The sequence below is a fragment of the Rhinichthys klamathensis genome, unplaced genomic scaffold, assembly GCF_029890125.1.
Source record: "Rhinichthys klamathensis goyatoka isolate OS25496 unplaced genomic scaffold, OSU_Roscu_1.1 h1tg000101l_1, whole genome shotgun sequence".
In the NCBI taxonomy this organism is placed as follows: Eukaryota; Metazoa; Chordata; class Actinopteri; order Cypriniformes; family Leuciscidae; genus Rhinichthys; species Rhinichthys klamathensis.
In genome coordinates this window covers 806075-827757 of record NW_026606640.1, presented here as the reverse complement: position 1 = coordinate 827757, position 21683 = coordinate 806075, and the positions used below count along the sequence as shown (strand labels likewise).

Below are 21683 nucleotides of genomic sequence, written 5' to 3'. Positions count from 1 at the left end.
TCTCCTAAACACCCAATCAAATTACAAACTTAAATGGCCTGCTAGACTTAATTTGGAAAATAAAAGATCAGAAATCAAATGCACATTAGATTCAAAAGACAAAGGATATAAAGTTGAAGCATGTGTTAGCAATCTTTCACCGGTGATGAATCCAGGCAAATGATTGCTCCACATTTCATCATACTTGCATGTATCACTTTGCTTGGGAAAATGATGATGGTGACGTGTTTCACTTCAGTCTAAATCCTTTAGATTAAAAAAGTCATATTTCGTAGCAGAGTTTTTTTCCCCCCATTTTATTAACAAATGAGGAGCGGAAAGAAATGGTGCATGTACAAACACATAAGGCTCCTTGTACTGTACTGTGCACAAAGCCACTGGCACACAGCCACACACTGGAGAAACAATCCAATGCCACACTGTACCAGAAAAACATGATATACTTTCAGAACTGCATGGATAAGATCATAACTTGTCATCATACATGAAATTTCATCATCCGCTGATGACAATAAAAAAATTATTCTCAAACCATAAAAGTAGTGAAGACAAAAATCAGGCAGTTAAAATGAGGGAATGGTACCCTGAGATTAGTGCAGTCAAGGCCCTTATAGGTATTTGCTTATTCTGTAATGGGAGCTTTGGTGTGGGCTAAGAGATCCCAATCTTGTTTATGCTTTCAAAATCACTTGTAATCAGATCCACATTGTGAAAAAAACAGAACTTGGAAAATAAAACAGTCAGCTCATTGGCCAACTTCATATTGTGTCACTGGGCTGAAGTTGGAAAATACTTTTTTCTTTTTTTGTGTGCCTGAAATGGTCTCTGAACTGAAAGCCTGAATTGAAGTATGTGTTGCATTATTATAAGACAGATTTACTGCCTTACAAAGAATAATTATTAACCATTCGATCACAAAAAAATTATACAATATGTAGTAAGGCCTAAAAATGACTCTCGTAGCAATTCATTATCTTTTTGTACTAGAAAATTCAGTTAGTTTTAAAAATAAATATCACTTATTCCGTGTATATTGTGTTACAGTGGGAACTGCAAGTGATACCAATGGATATCAAAGGCAAATCACACACGTGCGCACACACAACTTCCTTTTAAAAATGACTGAAAACAATTCACATTGTAGTAGCCTCATAGTATGCCTTGATAAATGACGCCACCTTGAGGACAAAGAACCAAAACAGCAGTCAGATCATACTAAACAGTACAATCTGGCCACAATATTTTTGAAAACACCTGGCCACAAACAAAAAGCGCATGATGATGTAAAAAAACACAAAACACCATTGGAACATCTCAGTAGCTTCACTAAACCTGCTCACAGCAAACTGTGCAGCTGAGGGATTCTGTTTCACAGTACCTTTTTGTAAAATAAATAAATACAAAAAAGCCTTCAAGTAAAGAAAGATATAAATAGATATTTTCAATGGTTTGCTGATACTGAAGTATTTCCCCTCTTCATCTGTCACCTGAGATCCAGAACTGTCGTTTTCGAGTCTTTCACCACAATGTGCTTGCAAATCTGCAAATAGAAAAAGCCATTTTTCACTTCTCTAATGTTTCACTTTTGATGCCAACACTCACAACAGAAGGCATATAAAGTACAGATGCTGATTTTCATATTCACAGTTGAAATAAATGGTTCTTACAGTGAACAGAGGGGGGTCTTTAGAGTGGGGGTGAAAACCTTTCAATCTGCATCCGGCCACTTCTCCCATTCCAGCACTGGTTAGTCGGAACACTCCCGTGCTGAAGCAGAAAAATGACAATCTCAATGATATGTGTTTGTATATAAATAATAATAATACCGTTGGTACACATGTATGTATGTATGTATGTATGTATGTATGCATTTATGTATATGTATATGTACAATATAATATGTATACTCCAATAAAATAAGCAAATTAATTATTCATATTTATTAAAATATTATCAAAATTAATATTTAAATAAATGAGACAGACAGACAGGAAGATAGATAGATAGTTGATGTACCTCTTAAGGGAAATAATATCACATCACAGCATTTATTTCCATCAAGAGGTGCATCACTTTTTATTTCCTACATGGTTGCTTAAGAAATTAAAAGCTACAGTACACACTCCATTAATTAGTGTTTGAAAAACTGTTAACAAACATATACTGTAACATGCTAGAAACATAATAATCACTGCAATCATGATCCAATCATAGACTCTTAAGCATTTGCCTATTTGTATCCAAACAGCAAATTATTTGGGCTGGACAGTATAAAATGTACATTAATATTTAAATATTAATTTATTTTAAACTTTTTTTAATAATAATAATATTATATATATATATATATATATATATATATATATATATATATATATATATATATATATATATATATATATATATATATATATATAGTCGTGCTCAGAATTAATGGCACCCATGGTAAATATGGTCAAAAATGGCAATAAAAAATAAATCTGCATCGTTTATCCTTTTGATCTTTGCGAGATCAAATGCCATGTATCTGAACAAGAAGTCCAGGACCTCCAGCAGAAAAATATGCCCACAACATTAAAGATCCAACGGTATATTACATTCTACAGATGGGGTACTTTTTATCCTTGTGTGCACCAAACCCATCTAGCGTGTTTGCTGCCAAAAAGCTCTTTTTTTTGTTTCATCTGACCACAGAACCCATGGCCGTAGCCAGCTATGAGGTCACCGAGGTCCGGACCTCGGTCATTTTTTTTACATTCAAAAATAAAATGTCAAGCTCTCTGAATGATTAATTAGCAGTGTTTAAACCACCTCATATGAGTGTTTGCAATTCATGTTGCTGCGAGAAGCTGGCGCAGTGAACTGAACGGGGCTTGAGAGCGCGTTGTGAACGCGGGTGCAGCCTCCGTGTTGCCAGATCCACCTAATAGAAAGGTGGCAGTAGTCACCTGTTTTTCTGATTTAATGTGACACTTTAGGAAGTTATTAATGTGGAAAGGTTTAGTGATATATTAACCTTATTTCCAAAACACAAGCTTTGAACTTATTTCGGATTATTATTATTATTTTGTTTTGCTTGTTTTTCGTAGCAATATCTGGCAACATTTAACTGTCGGCATTAATACATTTAAAAAAAAAGAAGCTTATAGACAAACTGTAATTGCATAAAGCTACCACATTCGGTAAGACAAACGCAATGACAATCGATTATCTGTAAGAAATGTATAACACTATCAAAAACAATAGCATAAAACAGATCTGTATGTTAGCCTACAGAATGAAATTTGCCAAATAACTTGCTGGCCAGCTGGAAGACGGCTCATGCTGTTTAGTTAACCTTTCACAAAGCCATCATAAAAACATTAATTAAAGCAGTGTTTCTCAACTAGCAATCTATTCAGTCAGCATATTTGTGTTTGATCTGTGTGAATTTCGTCCGAATTTGACGAGTGATTAAAAGATGGCTAATTCGTAACAGTTCGTACGACCTCACTCGTACGAATTAGTACGATTTTTGCTAAAACGTACATATTTGACGAGTTGCCCAATTCGTATGAATTCGTACGAATGACCCTGACCCCGCCCCTAAACCTACCCATCACGTGGGTTTAGACAAATCGTACAAATTCGTACGAATGAGGTCGTACGAATTCGTACGAATTAGCCATCTTTTAATCACTCGTCAAATTCGGACGAATTGGTCGTGAGATTGCGTTGCACTTGCTAGACCTACTTTTTCTTTGCACAAAACTCTCCAGAAAGTGCCATTTTGGTTTATTTTTCACAAAAAAAATCCCGGGGGGGCAAACCCTCGGACCCCCCTAGTGAGAGACTACCCCACACATAATTAAATCCAAATTTAACCCCTGTATTTATATATATATATATATATATATATATATATGCCAAATTCCATTAAAAAAAAGGGTCACAGCTTAATGTCCATTGGGAAATGTGGGTCCAATGGCCAAACCATTATTATAGCAAAATTCTTTACACAACACCCCGGACCTCACTAATTTTCAAACCCTGGTTACGGCCTTGACAGAACCCTGTGCCGTTTGAAGTTCCAGTCATGTCTGACAACTAAATTTGCTGGAGTTTGTTTTTGGATGAGCAAGGAAACCCTCCCAAACAACATGTGGGGGTTGTTTGATTTTTTTATTAATAGGCTTTCTGACCCCAAGACTCAAGTAATCTCTGCAATTCTCCATCTGTGATCTTTGAAGAGTCTTTGGCATTGGCCACTCAAACTTTCATCCTCACCTTTCATTAAGGCAATATAGACACACGTCCTCTTCCAGGCAGATTCATAATATCTTTAGTTGATTGGAACTTCTTAATTATTGCCTTGAAGGTCAAAATGAGGATTTTCAATTATTTAGCTATTTTCTTACAGCCACTTTCTATTTTGTGAAGCTCAACAATATTTTAAAGGACATCAGAACTATCTTCTTTTGTTTTACTCATTGTGATGGATGATTAAGGGAATTTGGCTTTCGTGTTTCCTCATATTTAAACTCCTGTGAAAAAAGAAGTCATGGCTGGACAATTTCATGTTCCTAGTCACCCTGGTGTGCTAAAAAAGGTAAATACTAATGGGAATATACTTCAGAGATATTTTACTCGTAAAAAACATTTATTTCACAATGTGATTTCCCTCCCCAACACCACACCACACCACACTACACTACACTTTCAATTCTTTTACTTCAATGAAAGGTTAGAATTTTGGCAATTTTTTTAATGAAAGATTTTTGGCAATTTTTTTAATGAAAGATCAAAGGATAAACTATGCAGATTTATTTTTTACAGGCAGTTTTGATCATATTTACCAGGGGTGCCATTAATTCTGAGCACGACTGTATGTATGTATATATATATATATTTTTTTTTGTAGTATGCATATGCATATCTATCTATCCATCTCATTTCTTCATTACATTGCAGCATGATGCAGCAAAATCTTACTGCATCCAATGTTACTGCAGAAGACAAAAGATCAAATATATTTGCATGGAGTAGTTCAATCATAGTCTAACAGGAGACATTCATTGAATTTATTTGTCTTGAATAAATGTTGTTCTTTAGCGACAAGAGTACTGAAATGATTCATGGAGGTTTAAATGTATCACTTTTCAAACAATCAAAAATCTATTGTTAATAAACACATGAATTGGCATTGATTTGCAGTAGAGCTTTATAGGCTGTGGATGGAAAAAGCCTTGAGGTTGTGTGAACACAATGCAGGGTGTGGGAGTTTTGTGAGTGTTATACTCACTCATTATGTTTAGGTGCGCAAACAATAGCGATGGCCTCAGGCAGCATGAGCTGATAAGAGCTGTGTGTGTGTAGATCCACGCTGGAGAGGAAGGCCGTCTGTGTCGGGTGTGTCTGGGAGTTAAACATGCAAATATTCATATTAACACCATTTAGTATTATTCTCCTTATTCTCAAGCAGCCATATATTAATTCACCATGCAAAATGAACAACAGGTGACTTGGAGACTATGGGCCAGATTTACTAAACTGGGCAAATTAGCGTGAGACTGCAATCACATAAAAGCAGAGATGGGAGTGCAAAGTTCTGCGGGTGATCTACCGATAATGCGCAAATTAAAAGGTACACAATGTAACTTTTGTACTCAAAATTAACGATTTAAATAATGAGTCAAAACATCAATCCTTCCAAACCGTGTTTTTGTCTAAGGTAATCCTACAAGTGTTTATATTTAAGACCAGGCTTTATGATTTTCTCTAGGAATTGCGTACATCTATCACCCGCCTGTGTGTGCCTCGCCATATCCGTAAATAGAGAAAAGTTGCTCCGTCTACTTTGAGTGGCATAGCTTAGTTGAACAAGAAAGGTTGACATGGAGCACGCTAAATCTCAAACCTCTGGGCAATAACCAGTTTAAAAAAGAAAACAGAATGAAAGTCTGTTATAAAAAAGAGATCTGTAATTCGCCCTCATTCCCATAGTACCCATTTTAAACGTCTTGCGGCTTAAAATGCACTTGGCTTCATTGCTGTCACTGTTGCCACCTATCTCCGAAAGAGTCATTTTCGAGCCATTGAGAGTTAAATCTGCACTTCCCATTTTGCTCGAATTTGCCCGCTCTCTTCTCCCAAGCGACTCACCTTCTCCGACTCTCTGGTGAAGCGCACACTGTGACGTACGTAAAAAAAGACGCAAACGTCAAGTTGCAAACTTCGTACTACGAAAGACTACCAAAGACAGCCTAAAAAGCATATAGCTCTGTAATGTTTTATTAGAAATGACCAGGCCCATACAAAATCTGCAGATTTTCCCCCCATTTTCATGAGAAATCTGTAGAATTGGATTAAACAAACAAACAAAACAAAAAAAAGTGTTGGAGTAAATAAATAAATAAAATCGTCCAAAATATATTACGTGTGAACGATGGCTACTCAAATTCTGTGGAAATCTTGTGGCACTTTCTGCAGGCTCAGATTCTGTGTGGGTCTGTCTGACAGCAAGATTTTCACCTGCATGACAACAAGTGAGAGCCAGAAAAAGAGACACACTCACATGGATCCAGCCCAAGGTCAGGAGGTTATGATGGTCCTGGAAACTGAACAGCTCTTCCACGTTCTCCATGTCACAGTAGTCAGGACCGGCGGACTGCTTGGGGACGATCACATGGGTCAGCACAAACTCATTGTGCGTCTGCGGGACAACAAAACACAGATTTCAGTTTGTCTATTAACAGACTGCATATCAGGACGACACAGCATCCCACAATTATACTATGTGTCCTCTGACACAAGTTGAATGAGGTGAACAATTCATTCTCTATGGGAGCTGAGCAGCAGGTTCACATAGAAGATTTTTGGATTGACAGAGAGGTGAAAAGCAAGTGATAAGAGTGTAAAAAGAGGATAAACTTGAGACAAATTAGGGTCAAAGCCAGTCACTGTAGTATATACAGTAGATGGATTGCAGGTGGTTGGTAAATAAGAAACTGAAATACTGTAAACCCATGAATAGTGAGACTATTGCATCTGTGGTGAAAGTATGAGGAAGTCCACATCCGCATCTAGTATTTACAAAGATTGTGCAACACCTAAGCTCCCATTTTCACAGTCAATGAGAAAGACTGTATATAAAGAATATATTCACAATTGACTATTAACACTCATCAAATCCTATTCACGCTCACTTCCATGGAAGGATCATCATGATTCAGGAAATTCAGCTTTAGTCACTGATGGAACAAAAGAATCTGACACCTCCAGAGAGGAGGTTTGCTCCATCTGAGGCCTTACCAGTTTTCCACAGAGAACACCACATGTCTCAATTCCTCTCGCCGTGTTGCTGTCAGCCAGCAAAAGGAACCTGTAAGTCAGGTCTCGTGGGATTAAAACCCGCCTCAGGCCTTCCACACGCTGACCTAGAAACACGCAGGAACAAACTCAGTCTAGTCCTGCTAATAACACAAGTGTTTGATCATGTTCAGTGAGACAGCCAAAATAAAATACGTATCATCCTGAAGGGGTTTATTTGCATGAATGACTGTCTGATTGTACATTATGTTTGTTGATGAATGAATACACCGTTTAAAATGTTGGGGTCAGTAAGTTTTCTTATTTTTAATAGTTTTATTAAGCAAGGATGCATACAACGGATCAAAAGTGCCAGAAAAAGATATTTATACAAAATTTCAAAATAAATGCTGTTCTTTTGAACTTTCTGTTTATGCATTTAAATATTATGTATACATTTAAAAAGGTTGTGGTCTTGGAGATCACAGTTTTCCCCAAAATATTAAGCACCGAATCAGCATATTAGAGCAAGTTTTGAAGGATCACGTGACATGGAAGAGTGACGTATGGCTTTGCTTCTAAAAAAAAATTATGTCATCACAAGAATAAATTAAGGCAGCTTCTATTTACACTATGTAAAAATAGCATTATTTTCTTAGTAATATGCTATTTACACTAAGTGAAAATAGCGATAGAGAGAAGTATTTTCTTTGCAACTTTGCAAAGTGTAAATAGTAGTTAGATACTATTTGCACCTCAGTATTTTAATACATTATAAAATAGTATGCAATAATAACATATTGAGTGTAAATGATTAGATTTATTAAATAAATGCCACCTTATTAGGACAATAAAGCCCTCCCTACACCTAACCCTACCCAATAAACACTTTATTATTAAATAACCGTTAGGCACTTAATTCCAGTTTTCACATATTTTCTTCATATTTATTGAAAATAAATGCCTTTCCAATCTGATATGTGATGGGAAAAGGGAGCAGAACGAGTTCGGCAAAAGGCAGATTCGAACTCTGGTTTCGAACTCACGTCAAAAGTATCTGTGTCGCGCCTTACTCCCTACGCCACTGCAGTGGACAAATTACAGGCGTTCAAATTACAGGTGACAAATTATTGGTGAGGGAGTTAATGTAAATAGCTTCTACCAACAAGGCACTTGGTGTAAATAGACACTCTGATAAATTAATCATATTCAAATAGATATTTTTTTTAAATTGCAATAATATTTCAGATTACTGTTTACTGTATTTTTGATTAAATAAATGTAGCCTTGTGAGAGTTCTTTCAAAAACATAAAAAAAATCGTACTGACCACAAACAGTAGTGTAAATAAATTAACATTAATTATTTGATTATATAAGAACATAAACAGAGCAGTGGTCAAATATGCAGTTTAACAGACAATCCATTAAAAAAAAAAATACCACAACTGACTAAAGAGAGCAGAGTAATAAATCACAAAAACGAATAAGCAAATACGAGCTAAATGAGGGCACTCACTCTGTACAGCTGCTAAGGTGGCTGCTGGTTTGGGGGTGGGGGCCGCTGGTTTGTTACGATTGGGGTCAAGGCGTACATGGTTTCTCGGGGTCTGGGATAAGCAGGACCCATCGGTTTGTTCAGGCACTTTGGGGACAGCCTCATCCCTGCGACTGGCCATCTCCTGTCTACGCAGTTGGTCCTCGAAGAAGCGAAACTGTTCGGACTCGATTTGCATCTTCCTGAGCTGTGCCACACGTTGCCGTTCCTCCTCCATCAAAGACATCTTCTGCAGCCGTTCACCACACGTGTCAACAGCCATGGCTTGAGTCTGCACAAATATTCACAAACACATTATGACTGATATTCACGATAACGAAGTGAATCTGACATTTTATTAACAGGCATTTAATCAGCAGTGATACAAGTGCCCAGTCTAATGTACCTGACTCTTCAGATATTCACTGTGTTCTTTGCTGTATTTCTCATGGAGAAGTCTCTTCAATTGGTCCTTTCGTGGAAAAGCAACCTCCTGTAATTTCTGAACATAATGAACAGACAATGGAACAAACATTAGGGTTTGTGTTACAGACAGCGAGTACCAGATCAATATGTGCCAGCTAAAGCTTTCAGGGACATAATGATTTTTCTAAAGCTGGGAATAGAGACACAAACTAAATACTCATCTTTTTTGTATTTAAGAACCATCCCGAAACATTTAGATAATTAGGTTAAAGACCCCATGAAATAAAAATGTTTTGTGGGCTTTTAGTCACTGTCAGCTACAATTGAAGCTATTTATATGCTAGAGGACAAAACAACTTTTTGCAGATATTTAGCTAAATTTAGACTATTTTTCTCCAAACCAAAACCAAAAATATTGATGACTCATGTTGCACAAAAAATTTTGGTTCAATAAAAACCTCAATAACCTTCAATAAAAGCCTATTTAGCAATACCACTTGCAACAGACTAGCAATAGCAAGTAGCAAATCATGGTTAATGGTTCTGACATAAACCTCAGGGTATTGAAACAATTCCTAAATATGTCCCATCTTAAGCCAGGTGCACACTGTACGATTTTGGCCACGATTTGGCCGTCTGAGAAAGATTTTGCAAAAAAAAAAAAAAAAAAAAGATTCCTCTGATTCTAGGCTAAAATCTGAAGTCTTTGATTGTTAGTTCATAGTTTGACATGTTCACCGACAGCCGATTAATGACAGTTTCGATCAAATTTTACCTAAATTCTGGCAGTGTCAGAAGATTTGACTCACAGTCCTGCAGTGCGACTTCTACGATGACCGTCAAATTGTCTTCGTTTTTCAAGACAAGCCATGACCAAAATTAATGTTAGAGATTTCTTTGTAGCCACCATTTCAATCCCACGCGTAATGCAGCTCACTGTCACAGAACGTGCCATGGATTGATGAAAAACTCCAGACGAGTTTTCTTGTGTGCGCCCGTTTTTAATGCATCTTGACTGCCATACAGTCTGACATTAAAAGTAATAGTTCACTTAAAAATGAAAATTCTGTCACCATTTACTCACCCTGCATTTGTTTCAAACCTGTATGAATTTCTTTCTTCTGCTGAACACAAAAAAAAATTTTTTTGAAGAATGTCGGTAACCAGACAGTTGATGGACCCCATTGACTTCCATAGTGGAAGTCAATGGGGTACATCAACTGTCTGGTTACTGACATTCTTCAAAATATCTTCTTTTGTGTTCAGCAGAAGAAAGAAACTCATACAGGTTTGAAACAACTTGAGGGTGAGTAAATGTTGACAGGATTTACATTTTTAAGTGAACTATTCCTTTAATGACAACTGAGATCTTAAAGTGTGACATGGCTTACAGCAAGGATCATATTCATACAGCTCTTACAGCTCTAATTAGCTCCGCAGTACTTGAGCGAGCTCTTAACGCATTATAGTCCTTCACGTCTATTGCGATCTCAAAATTCCGGCCAGTTGATAATACCTAGAATATCAAAATCGACTGCTGGCGGTAGATCCTTTTCCTATTTAGCACCAAAACTTTGGAACAGTCTTCCTAACATTGTCCGGGAAGCAGACACACTCTGTCAGTTCAAAGCTAGACTAAAAACACATCTCTTTGACCTTGCATACACATAACACACTATAGACTTCTATAATTCAATGTTAGGCTGCATAGATTAGGTCAGCCGGAAGTGAATCAATTAAAACTAACTTAAGCTGGAAAATAACTTTATTCTAGAGCTGTCATAAAGCCAAAACAATCTCTGTTACTTTAAGTTGCTATTATCACTGTAAAGCCGCTTTGGAACAATCTACATTGTTAAAAGCGCTATATAAATGAAGATGACTTGACTTGACTATTTTAAATCGTACAGTGTGTACACAGCTTTAACGTCCTTTTTCAATAGGAAATACTTCGTCAGGCAACACAACTGTTCGTGGGGGTCGAGTTTTTAAATATCCTAGTGAACTGATAAATGAACATAAAAGGTCCATCAGGCACAAAACGACAGAGACTAAATGCATTTAAACATCCATAAAATAATAAAAAATACTTTAATCAGAAATTTGTCTTTTAAACAATGTTTAAAACATCAGGTGACAAGGAACAACCTTTTGACTGAAGTCATTTCCATGTCAACATGTTGAAATGAAAGCAGAACGTGTGCCTACAAAAGGCAAACCCACCATGTGAGCAGCTGGGAGCCTGACAGCCAAGGTAATTGAGCATGATGCTAATCAGATTTACAGTGGGCTGAGCGCCACAGGGCTCCATCAGTTCCTGTGAGTAACATGCCATGGGCTTACCTTCATTATCACTTGCTTCTCAGGGACGTTGCACTGCTGATAGTCCCTGTGACTGGGGAGTTTCTCAACAAATAAACTGCACAGGAGTGAAATAGGAAAATAGAGCTGAGGATTGATGGCCGTGAATTACACAATGCATATTATGGCAGAAGATATGAGGATAAATTAAATTAAAGACACAAAACAAAAGACAAAAAACAAAACAAAAAGGCTGTGACCCTACATCGGACAATCGATTTGGAAAATGAATTGATGGAAATTAAATCAAATAAATGAATTAAATAAAAACATACGTGATGAACTTATTGTAGAGGACAAAGGCATTCTCCAGACTGCCCTCCTCTAGATAAACAGCTGCCATACGCTCCATCTCCACACCAGAGCGAAAGTAGCGTCTCGGGGCGATGTCTTCATTTATTTCAATGTTATAGCCCATTTTACTGAGGGCCCGTACACGCTCCACTGCCGGCAGAGTGACGTCAGTGTGATCCGGCTCAGCCGCTAACTTCTTCTGCAAACGGAGAGGACAACAAAAACCATAATAACACAGCGCAGTGGCATAACACAAGTCTCGAGAAACCCTCTGCGAACCATGAGACCATGGTGACGTAATGGACAAGCGTTTTTTTTTTTTTTTTTTTTTTTATCAGCTACGAAATACTATTGCTGATGGAGACATATAGTGATGTTTTTTTGGACAATTTAGCCCTCTAATTTCAAATTTTTTTTTAGGATTATTTTGTGTCCTGCTCATCTTTTTAGATTTAGAACCAGCATCTTTCCCAGTACGCCAGCGACACAGGGAATTGTGTCCCAAAGACATCACAGGCCTCCGGCACACACAACATAAGCTCTGTTCATCACCCAGCTAGTGCGAACCGGAACACAAGGCAGCGCCCACGCGGAGTTCGCTTCCAGCTCCCATACTAATGACTAAACAGAGCCTCTGTTTTAGGGTCACTGGAAAGAGTGGGCGTCTAATCAACATGCAGCAGGACACCAATGGGCACCAATAAGGGCCTGCCAAGCTGTTAGACTTGCTGAACATGACAGCTTGCTTGACTTTTGAACAGTATGCAGTACGCACACAAAAATCTGCGAATGCTGGAGGACAGCCAAATTAAAAGTCTCTTGGGATTCTGGGTGGCCAGAATAAGAAGACTATTTTGATCACGCATTCACGAAGAGGGGAAGCGAAGTGTGAAGGGGGCTACATCCGTTCTTCCATCTCGCCCACTCCAGGATGGAGGGATCTGAATGACGGAACAGCTGCAATGGGAATACTAATGGGAGTGAGTCAGAGGAAGCCATTCTGTCCCTGCAACCCACCTCCGAGTGATATCAGCTGTCCCCCACCACCCTCCTCCTCCTCCCTCAACGCCACTCACCAGTGTGCTGAAACTGAAGCCCTGGTCCATGGTGAGTTTACGACGTTGCTTTGCAGGCTTCGATCCTCCCTATGCATCCATCTGTCATCTCCCAAGATGATTCCAAGCTGAGGAGCAAGAAACATCATATCTGGCATCACAGCAGTGCTATTAAGAGGCCACTGGGTCGATTCCACCTGAGTCTTTTTGTTTTCAGTTACTCAACAGTGGATTTGGCATCAACTCCATGCCTTAGCTTATTCTTCCTAATCTATTAACACGGTTACCGTGCCCTGTGCATTTCCATGGGGATTATCGAATACAATTCAGCGTCCCAGTCCAAATAACACGGTTATTCGTTCCAGAATCTGTGCTACAGTTGCTATGACAGCTTGTTACCATGCAGCAAAATATGGTGACTCATGGATATCTTCAGCTGTGAAAAAAAATCCTTGGTGTGCTTTTTCACTTAGCACAAAGATAGGTAGATTGGACAAATTCTCTCTCCGATACACTTTGAAAGCTGAGAGTGCAGTCACAGTGCCATCCTTTTGCAAATTAACAAATGGAAAAGGTATCACCACCACAGAAGAAAATATTCAGATTAATGCTACCATGGAAACTTAAACTAGATCCACTATTAAAATTAGAGCGCAAGAGATGTGACAGATTTAACACTGAGCAATCTCTGTTAATCAGGGCCTTGTATAATGTAAATTTGCATTTGATTAGCTAGATCATATAAATGTTCAAAATTTTTGTAAACTTATTAAAGAGCAATTTCACATTTGCTCATCAAATAAAGCAAATGATTCAGTATTTCATAATGACTCAGCAATTGTCTGGATTCTCATGTCTTTAACAATACAAGCAAAAAGATTTTAAAGGGATTGTTCACCTAAAAATGACAATTTTGTCATTACTTACTCATCCTCAGGTTGTTCCAAACCTGTATGAGTTTCTTTCTTCTGTAAAACACAAAAGAAGATATTTTGAAGAATGTTGGCAATCAAACAGTTGACGGAGGCTATTGACTTCCATAGTAAGGAAAAAAAAATACTATGGAAGTCAATGGCTGCCGTCAACTGTCTGGTTCCCAACTTTCTTCTAAATATCTTCTTTTGTGTTCAACAGAAGACAATACAGGTTTGGAACAACATGAGGGTGAGTAAATGATGACAAAATTTACATTTTTGGGTGACCTATCCCTTTAAGATGAGATTTAGGATTTTAAGAATAATAACATGTCTAAAACATGTCTAAAAAAATTATGGTACGTGCTATGCACTGAAATAATTGTCCTTCAAAATACTAAATTATTATTGTGTTCTGTGGAAGTATAAACAGAGATTATACGGTTAAAACACAAGCATGTTCAAGAAGGGGTGAGCAGTTCTTCAACATATTTTAAGAGCCAAGTAAATTAAAACCACATGTCTACATCTGCAAACATGTTTGTAGGCCATTAGGTATTAAAATACAATTACTATGACTGCGTCTCACATCAACACACACAATATTTGACTATTAGATTATAAACATAACTATTTATAACTATAACTAGGTTTGTCTAGCTATCAGTTGCTATAATATGCCTGAAATGTATGACGTCAAAGTTCATGAATAACTCATCCCTGACCAGTATATGAATAAGTTAGGCTGTTATATTGTTTATTTGTTATTAGATACACCATTTACACAGTGAGAAATGTATGTAAACGTTATATTACACTAACTTTATTTTATTACTTTATTACTTTCTAATATCCTCTAAATCACGACTTGTCTTTAACTAAGTAAGTTAACTTCTGCTTTTCTCCATCACTAAAAAGTTATGACACAAATGCATTTTTATATGATCAACATCTAATGTGCTCACCTGGAGCTCCTCCAAGACAAAATCAATAATGTTAAGATGAAAAAACAATCGAACAGCATTATATAATCAAGCATATCAAATATACAAATGACATTGATTTTGTCAGTGATATTTTTCCCACCTGACAAGATTGCAACAATTTTATTTAAACACAAAACAGTAATACTCATATAGGTCTAATTTAGTAGCACCAACAAATTAATGTATAACTAAATACAATAAAATCCTCACCTGCAGGTGAATGGCTGTTGTGATCCCATGCTCCACATTCCTATAATCGTCACATGTGGCACATGCTAGAATTCAGCGCGAAAACAGTCAACTCACGTAAATAAAAGAGCAGGTTTTTATTATTGTCTAAAACTCTCGGTCTTTTGCCTTTGTGCCTCATGAAAGCTTTGTTCTTTTTTGGCATATACGCGCAGGACTAAAATGGCTGATTGCTGTCTTTCTGAGCGAATAACCCTTCGATGTCAGATGGTTCGCCCAGAGCTCTCTCTCTGTGTGTGTGTGTGTGTGTGTGTGTGTGAGTCAGATAAATGCCGCTGAAGCAGCTGTGCTGTGAATGGCTGTGTTTCAAAACAGCACGAGCCGCCTATCTAGACATCATCCGGATTCTCGAGATCCTTCTATGATGCCCTTTGCCCAAAACGATATCTAGTTCACTTTGAGAAGCAACGAATGTGACAGCTAGGGAATGACTGGACGAATGTATAATCGATGCATATCACGACATTTACAAGCTGACAGATACCATTAGACATTAACGTTATTAATTTTATTATCATCAAGCATTGAGCGATTATGGAGTCCACGATCATTCATTTACATTCTAAAGAGAGTGTAGCCTAATGATGGGACACGCTATTCTCGGATGGTTTACGTATTGATTTTGTCAAAATGTTACGCTAAAAAAAGAGAGAAAAAAAAAACATGGATTGTTTGTATTTTTATCCACCAGATGGGGCACGCACAACTCTTCCAAATCGCCAAATTGCATCTGCGCAGGAGGTCTACTGATAGATGCATGCTAAATCTCCTTTTAAATAATAAACATACCTCTATCAAAGCCCGTTTCTGCAGCAGTTGAGTAAAACAAAAATACAATTATGTAAATCATAAAAAAACGTGTCATGAGTCATGACAATTGGCCTATTAGCCTATATGAGCTTTTTTTATTTTTTGTAAAGTTTTTTTATATGGGCAGCGGGGTTCTTTGAGATTTACTTTGGGATTATTTCTTAGGTGTTCTATCTATCTATCTATCTATCTATCTATCTATCTATCTATCTATCTATCTATCTATCTATCTATCTATCTATCTATCTATCTATCTATCTATCTATCTATCTATCTATCTATCTATCTATCTATCTATCTATCTATCTATCTAGCCTATCTAGCCTATCTATCTATCTAGCCTATCTATCTATCTATCTATCTATCTATGCTGTTGTTGAATCATAAAGAATCGGCTAATATACAATAACATCAGCCTGTGAATTCTAAAGGGATGTGTCAGAATGAAATAAGTTCTTATCTGATATAATGACAAATGTCTTTAGCCCTCCAACCTTAAGGGAACATATATGCTAATATTAGGCTATATATCATAGTAGGCCTAATATTAAAATGTTATTTTGATTTTTTTTAAATTGTGATAGTTGAATATAGTTAACTTTCTCATAAATTTACCAAAGGCAAAGGGATCTGAATACAATTTGATCCTAAAATGTATAATCAGATTCCTTTGATAAATTGTGGTTTGCCAAGAAATTTGAAACTAGGCTATTGCATGCATTATGCTAAAAACAGGAGAGCTATTAAAACTGCGATTTTGTTTTGTAAACATTTTACAGTTTTTCTCAGTTGCTCAAAATCCTTAGTTCAACTCTCCAAAGAATTTTTTGTCAATGAACAAATCAGTGCCATCAGAATGACAAGTCCTTGTGTCATTGTTCAAGATAGTCAAAATGCTTAGTCATATTGTCAGTATAACAGAACTCTGTCATTATTTTCAGATAAAAACTATGGCTTCAATTTTGATGAAAACGATTGAAAATGCAAAAGACTGCAGTTGTATGACATATATAAATTTGAACAGTACAAATTTACACATTACTCTATTGATTGCAAGAGGCTGGACAGGATTCAATTACACATTTACTGTATAATGTAAAATGCAAGTGGACTACTATATAGTCTATAATACTAATATAACATTAGAGTATAGCCTACACTCAAAAAATTTATTTGTTGAGTGTATACAGTAGTATAATGAACATTGTCTGATTACATACCTATTCTAAACATCTCAATGATTAAGGACACACGGTTGTTCTCCCAACATTCAGCTGTACCTTTCGACCCGCCTCATAAGGTCATGATTGAGAACATTATTTCCCTTATTTCATCAGAACCCTTATTTAATCAGAAACATGTCAACAATCTTGACCTTTTCTACCCCATTTTGCCTCTGTATACCCTTTTACCACACATTCTTACTCTTCTTCTTCCCAGATGTTGGCCCTGTTTTTTTTTCCTTGTTGTTCTTCCATTGTCAGAGTTTGTAACTGTGTTGTGCTCTCTTTATATGCTTGCCAAATGAAGCTTTATGAGATGCACTGAGGTCTTTTAGTGAACTGGTTGGTCATTGGTTGATCTAATGCTTTACATTTCCCTTCATTAGTGAAATTCTAAATTCTGCTCTGCAATTCATCAATTCAGGACACATTTATAATTTATTTTTTTAGAAAATATAGCCTACTTGACGCATTTGAAACATGTCTATTTAACCATTTTGCATTTAGCCTAATGACTTATGCAAGGAACTATGTTTTGAGGGGTATACTATTTAACATGGAACCAGTAGGCCTATAATATATTTTGATCAACATGACAAATGCAATCGATAATATAGGAAACATTTTAGTATTAATTACTATAATGGCCAGTCAGTCAGTCAATTCTGGATGTTGTTGAGAGGAAATGAATGTATCACCAAGAACGGAATGAATCCACCGCTACACTTCCTCCATACCTGAACGACACGTATTGCGTCATTGCAATGCGTCATCGTTAGCTAAATGACCACACCCTTATCTGAACTTGAAGCGCTGTTTAACACAGTTCCCACAGGTAGAAAGCAAGCAAGCAAAGGGTTGTTAGTTTTATAACCTCAGAGTCCTGATTAAGGATTTACAAGTTCGTTTCCCTTTAGTGACAGAGGAAACCAAATGGGGATCTTGTACTCAGAGGTGAGTATAACGTGGGCTATTTTACCGGCTCTTTGAAACATGTCTTGATCTTCATCTCTTTAGAAATTAAATGGCTTGGCTCATCATGTAACGTTAACTGATGATTATGATAATTGACTGGTCCTTATTATGCTAAATTAAAGGTTGGGTAGGTCGTTTTTGGTCTAAAAAACTTTTTCCCAAATTTGTTTAAACTTTCTATATATATCAATGCATAATTAAAATGTAAGTACTCTGATAAAAAGAGTATAAAAATCGAGTGACTCTAGACCGTTTAATCTGCACTAAACACAGCTCATTATTTCCTTCCGGGACGAAACAAAGGATTGGCTTAGGCGACTGTCACTCTCTCGCAACCATGGCAACACCCCCGCTGCTACATGCGCTGCCCACATGCGCGCACTCGTTTGACTCGAGGAGGGTAAGAGACTAGTAAGAGACACAATTACATGCAAAACACGGCGTATATGTTATGAATCTTACACAAAATTCACCTTCATCACAGTGTAACTGATTGTAATGGGAAAACGTGTATCAATGCAACCTGTTTTTAGCTTTGCTTTATGTTACTAGCTCGTTAACGAATCAAACTCAATATATTTTAAACTTTAACAGTATCGATATGCTAGCTTGATAGTGAGTACTAACAGCCATGTTAGTTGTTTATATTCATAATGATAAAGTTAGGTATTTTATTACATGTGAGTCTGACATGATGTCACTACATGCACTGCTCCACTCCGCTCGGCGCTAGTAAGCGCGTCCTCCAGCTGTGAGCTGTCGGCATCGCACGTTCATGTGTTTTGGGGGCGTGGTTTTGGAAGGAGCCCAGAATGGAGGGGGTGGAAGTGAATGGAGATAAGTAGCTGTGTTTATTACAGCCCTGAGAGGACTACAGACACTCGATTTTTATACTCTCTTTTCCAGAGTACTTACATTTTAATTATGCATTGATATATATAGAAAGTTTAAACAAATTTGGCAAAAAGTTTTTAAAAAAAATTCTACCTACAATACCTTTAAGGCGATTTAATGTCTAACAACTTAATGAGTTTTGTTCTTCATACCTCAATTCTGTGTCACTGTCAACGTAAGTTAATGTTTTTCTACTGAGTAAAAATGTAATTATACTTATCATCTTTTCTTAATTTTTTAAGAGATGTCCATGTTGAAATCAATGCCAACTTCTGTTGTCATTAGTGTTGCATTAACATCTACATCTCCTTTACACCTTAAAGACATAAAATAAAGTAGTTTACTTAAGCATGAAAAGGAAAATACAATACTGCTCTTGGAGCTTTATGTTCAGAGTTTATGTAAATAAAAACGTACCATTTGTTATTTTATCTGTCATTTTGTGTTTGGAAAGGGTGTGTTTATGTGTTAAGAATTCATCATAATTGGGATGTCACCAGACCTGTTTTGCACTTCACCATTATCTGATATCAAGTCATGGTTCTATCTTACTCCACATGCACATGTGATTCTTTAGTCATCTTACATTTATTAATGTACTAGATATGAGATCATTTGTATTTTCGTAATCATATTTTGTGCTGCTTCCTTTCCACAGCCCATGTGTCAGGCAGCTTATGATGATGACGTCCACAAGTTGCATGAACTGATCTCGGCTGATGCCAGAAATGTGAATGTTCAAGATAAAGGAACGGGAGACACGCCGATCATAGCCGCCTGTAGACGGGGAAACATCAGGAGTGTCAAATACCTTCTAGACTACAATGCAAATGTGTCCATTAGGAATAAGGTATTGCATTAGTGAGAAGACAAGAAAAGAGTTCTGTTTGTACCTTGACTATCGTAATGATACCGCTGTTTGTTATGAAGGAGTCCCGTGTGCACTTGATTCACTATAATAATTTTCTCAGACTTGCCCTGTGGTACATTTTATTGATGATTGTTTGTGTGGTCAGCTTGCTTGTTTTGCTTAAAAATATGTGTGTTCCTTCTTTAGAAAGAAAGGACCTGTTTGCACTATGCTACAAGGAGAACATTCTCCTTCCTGGATTACCTGATGATTGCCATTTTAATGCCCATCTTGTTAATTGGTTATCTAATAATGGTAAGTTATTCCTCAGTCATAGTATTTCTAGAAGAGACTAATTGTCTGAAAAGAAGAGAATTGCTGTAGTAGCTAAAATTGTACTTGAAAATTAATCTTAGCATGCAGAGTGAGATCAAGAATGTCCTTGAGATTCATGTATGGGATTAGAACATATTTTGTGGAGTTTTATGGTGTTCTTGCCCATCACATATGCGATCTGACTTTAAATGTGATTGACCTAAATGTGTGTCATTATACCATATTAAAGCATTGCACCTGTTCTCTCTCAAAAGGAAGAGAAGCAAAGAAAAAATGTGAAATTGATGGAGTTTCTTTTGGCCACTAAGGTGGATGTTAATGCTGTAGACTATGTAAGTATAACAATTTTTCATTTTTCTTTTTCAGGCCAGTGTTAATTGAGAAATTGGGCCGTTTGTGTAGACATAACCCTGCCACAAAGGATGTTCATTGTATAATCTGTGTATCTTTTTAGAAGGGGAACACTGGACTTCATTATGCGTGCCAAAGAAAAAGTCAAAGGATCGTTCCATTGTTATTGCAGAAAAATGCAGATGTTTCTATACAGAACAAAGTAAGTTAATTAGTTTTGGCAGTTATTTCAGCATGAACTGTCTTAGAGGATTTAGTAATCATTTTGTCTTGATATTACAGTAACTTTTTGTTGTAATCTGCTGGAACTGTAAATTAATAATATAGTGACAGGTGACATAGTGGTTTGGAACTGTATTTAGCAGCAAAACCATTCTCTTAAACATTTACCAAATTCTCGACACCAAACTGAGTGATAAATGTTACCAGATGGAACTATTAAAGTGTTCTTGACTAATTAAATTTGCTGATACTGACAGGATCTGAAACTTGTTCTGTAATGTGAAGCCAGCATTGTACTTCTCCCCTCCCCCTTCTCGCTCACATCTCACTGGCTTTAGTCTAAAGTGGTTAAAATTATGTGTTGATTATATACTGGTATTGTTGAATGACTCTTAATAATTTGCCATTGTGTTTCTGTCTCCCTCACAGAAAAGTGAAACTCCTCTAGATATTGCAAAGAGACTACATTTCTACAAAATTGTTACAATGTTAATGAAATCAAATTAGTATTAATTGAGGACATAAGAGAACAGAGACTTGTTTCATGTGCAGAAGCAGTGCGGTCCTTTACAATTCACCAGATGAGTTTAGATTGGGTTTTCTCAGATGAACGATGTTGCCATACTAATTTCTATTTAAGTATATTTGATTTACTGTTTTGTTAAGTAATGAGTAAAAGTTTCTTATATATTGTATATTGATAATTTAATGTACTGTATATTCAGGTTGTTTTAAAGTGTGTGTTAAAGTTTGTTTTTATCACTGTAAGGTATCATGGATTTAGTTTGTGCCACGTTGTTGGTTAAAAAAAGAAAACCCCACTAAATAAAGTTATTTTCTGTATACGTCTTCTGCATCAATGTATGTTTATTGGGTTTCATGTCATGATTTACAAAATCCATTACACAAGACCAT

General features: G+C 36.7%; 2 protein-coding genes across 5 annotated transcripts; one reads left to right on the top strand and one right to left on the bottom strand.

The window, feature by feature from the left end:
* Positions 1 to 1102: 1102 nt before the first annotated feature.
* Positions 1103 to 15483, bottom strand: stambpl1 (STAM binding protein-like 1). 4 transcript variants are annotated; one of them, XM_056253075.1, is made up of 11 exons: positions 15069 to 15474; positions 12980 to 13086; positions 11885 to 12102; positions 11592 to 11667; positions 9229 to 9324; positions 8805 to 9114; positions 7291 to 7415; positions 6554 to 6691; positions 5282 to 5394; positions 1668 to 1767; positions 1103 to 1540 (listed from the first exon to the last, which is right to left on the bottom strand). In XM_056253075.1, exons 2-11 carry the CDS (start codon positions 13007 to 13009, stop codon positions 1484 to 1486), a joined length of 1263 nt encoding a protein of 420 aa, XP_056109050.1. In that variant the 5' UTR covers positions 13010 to 13086; positions 15069 to 15474; the 3' UTR covers positions 1103 to 1483. The 4 variants fall into 4 exon arrangements, 3 of the variants coding, with proteins under 3 accessions (XP_056109050.1, XP_056109051.1, XP_056109052.1); XM_056253077.1 differs by lacking the exon at positions 1103 to 1540 and adding an exon at positions 6142 to 6169 and having other exon boundaries at positions 15069 to 15479; XM_056253076.1 differs by lacking the exon at positions 12980 to 13086.
* A 2468-nt stretch (positions 15484 to 17951) lies between these two features.
* On the top strand, positions 17952 to 21617 carry ankrd22 (ankyrin repeat domain 22). The gene is made up of 6 exons (XM_056253087.1): positions 17952 to 18094; positions 19668 to 19859; positions 20067 to 20174; positions 20450 to 20527; positions 20650 to 20748; positions 21198 to 21617. The coding sequence occupies exons 1-6, from the start codon at positions 18074 to 18076 to the stop codon at positions 21273 to 21275; spliced, it is 576 nt and encodes a 191-aa protein (XP_056109062.1). The 5' UTR covers positions 17952 to 18073; the 3' UTR covers positions 21276 to 21617.
* The last annotated feature ends 66 nt before the right edge of the window (positions 21618 to 21683 follow it).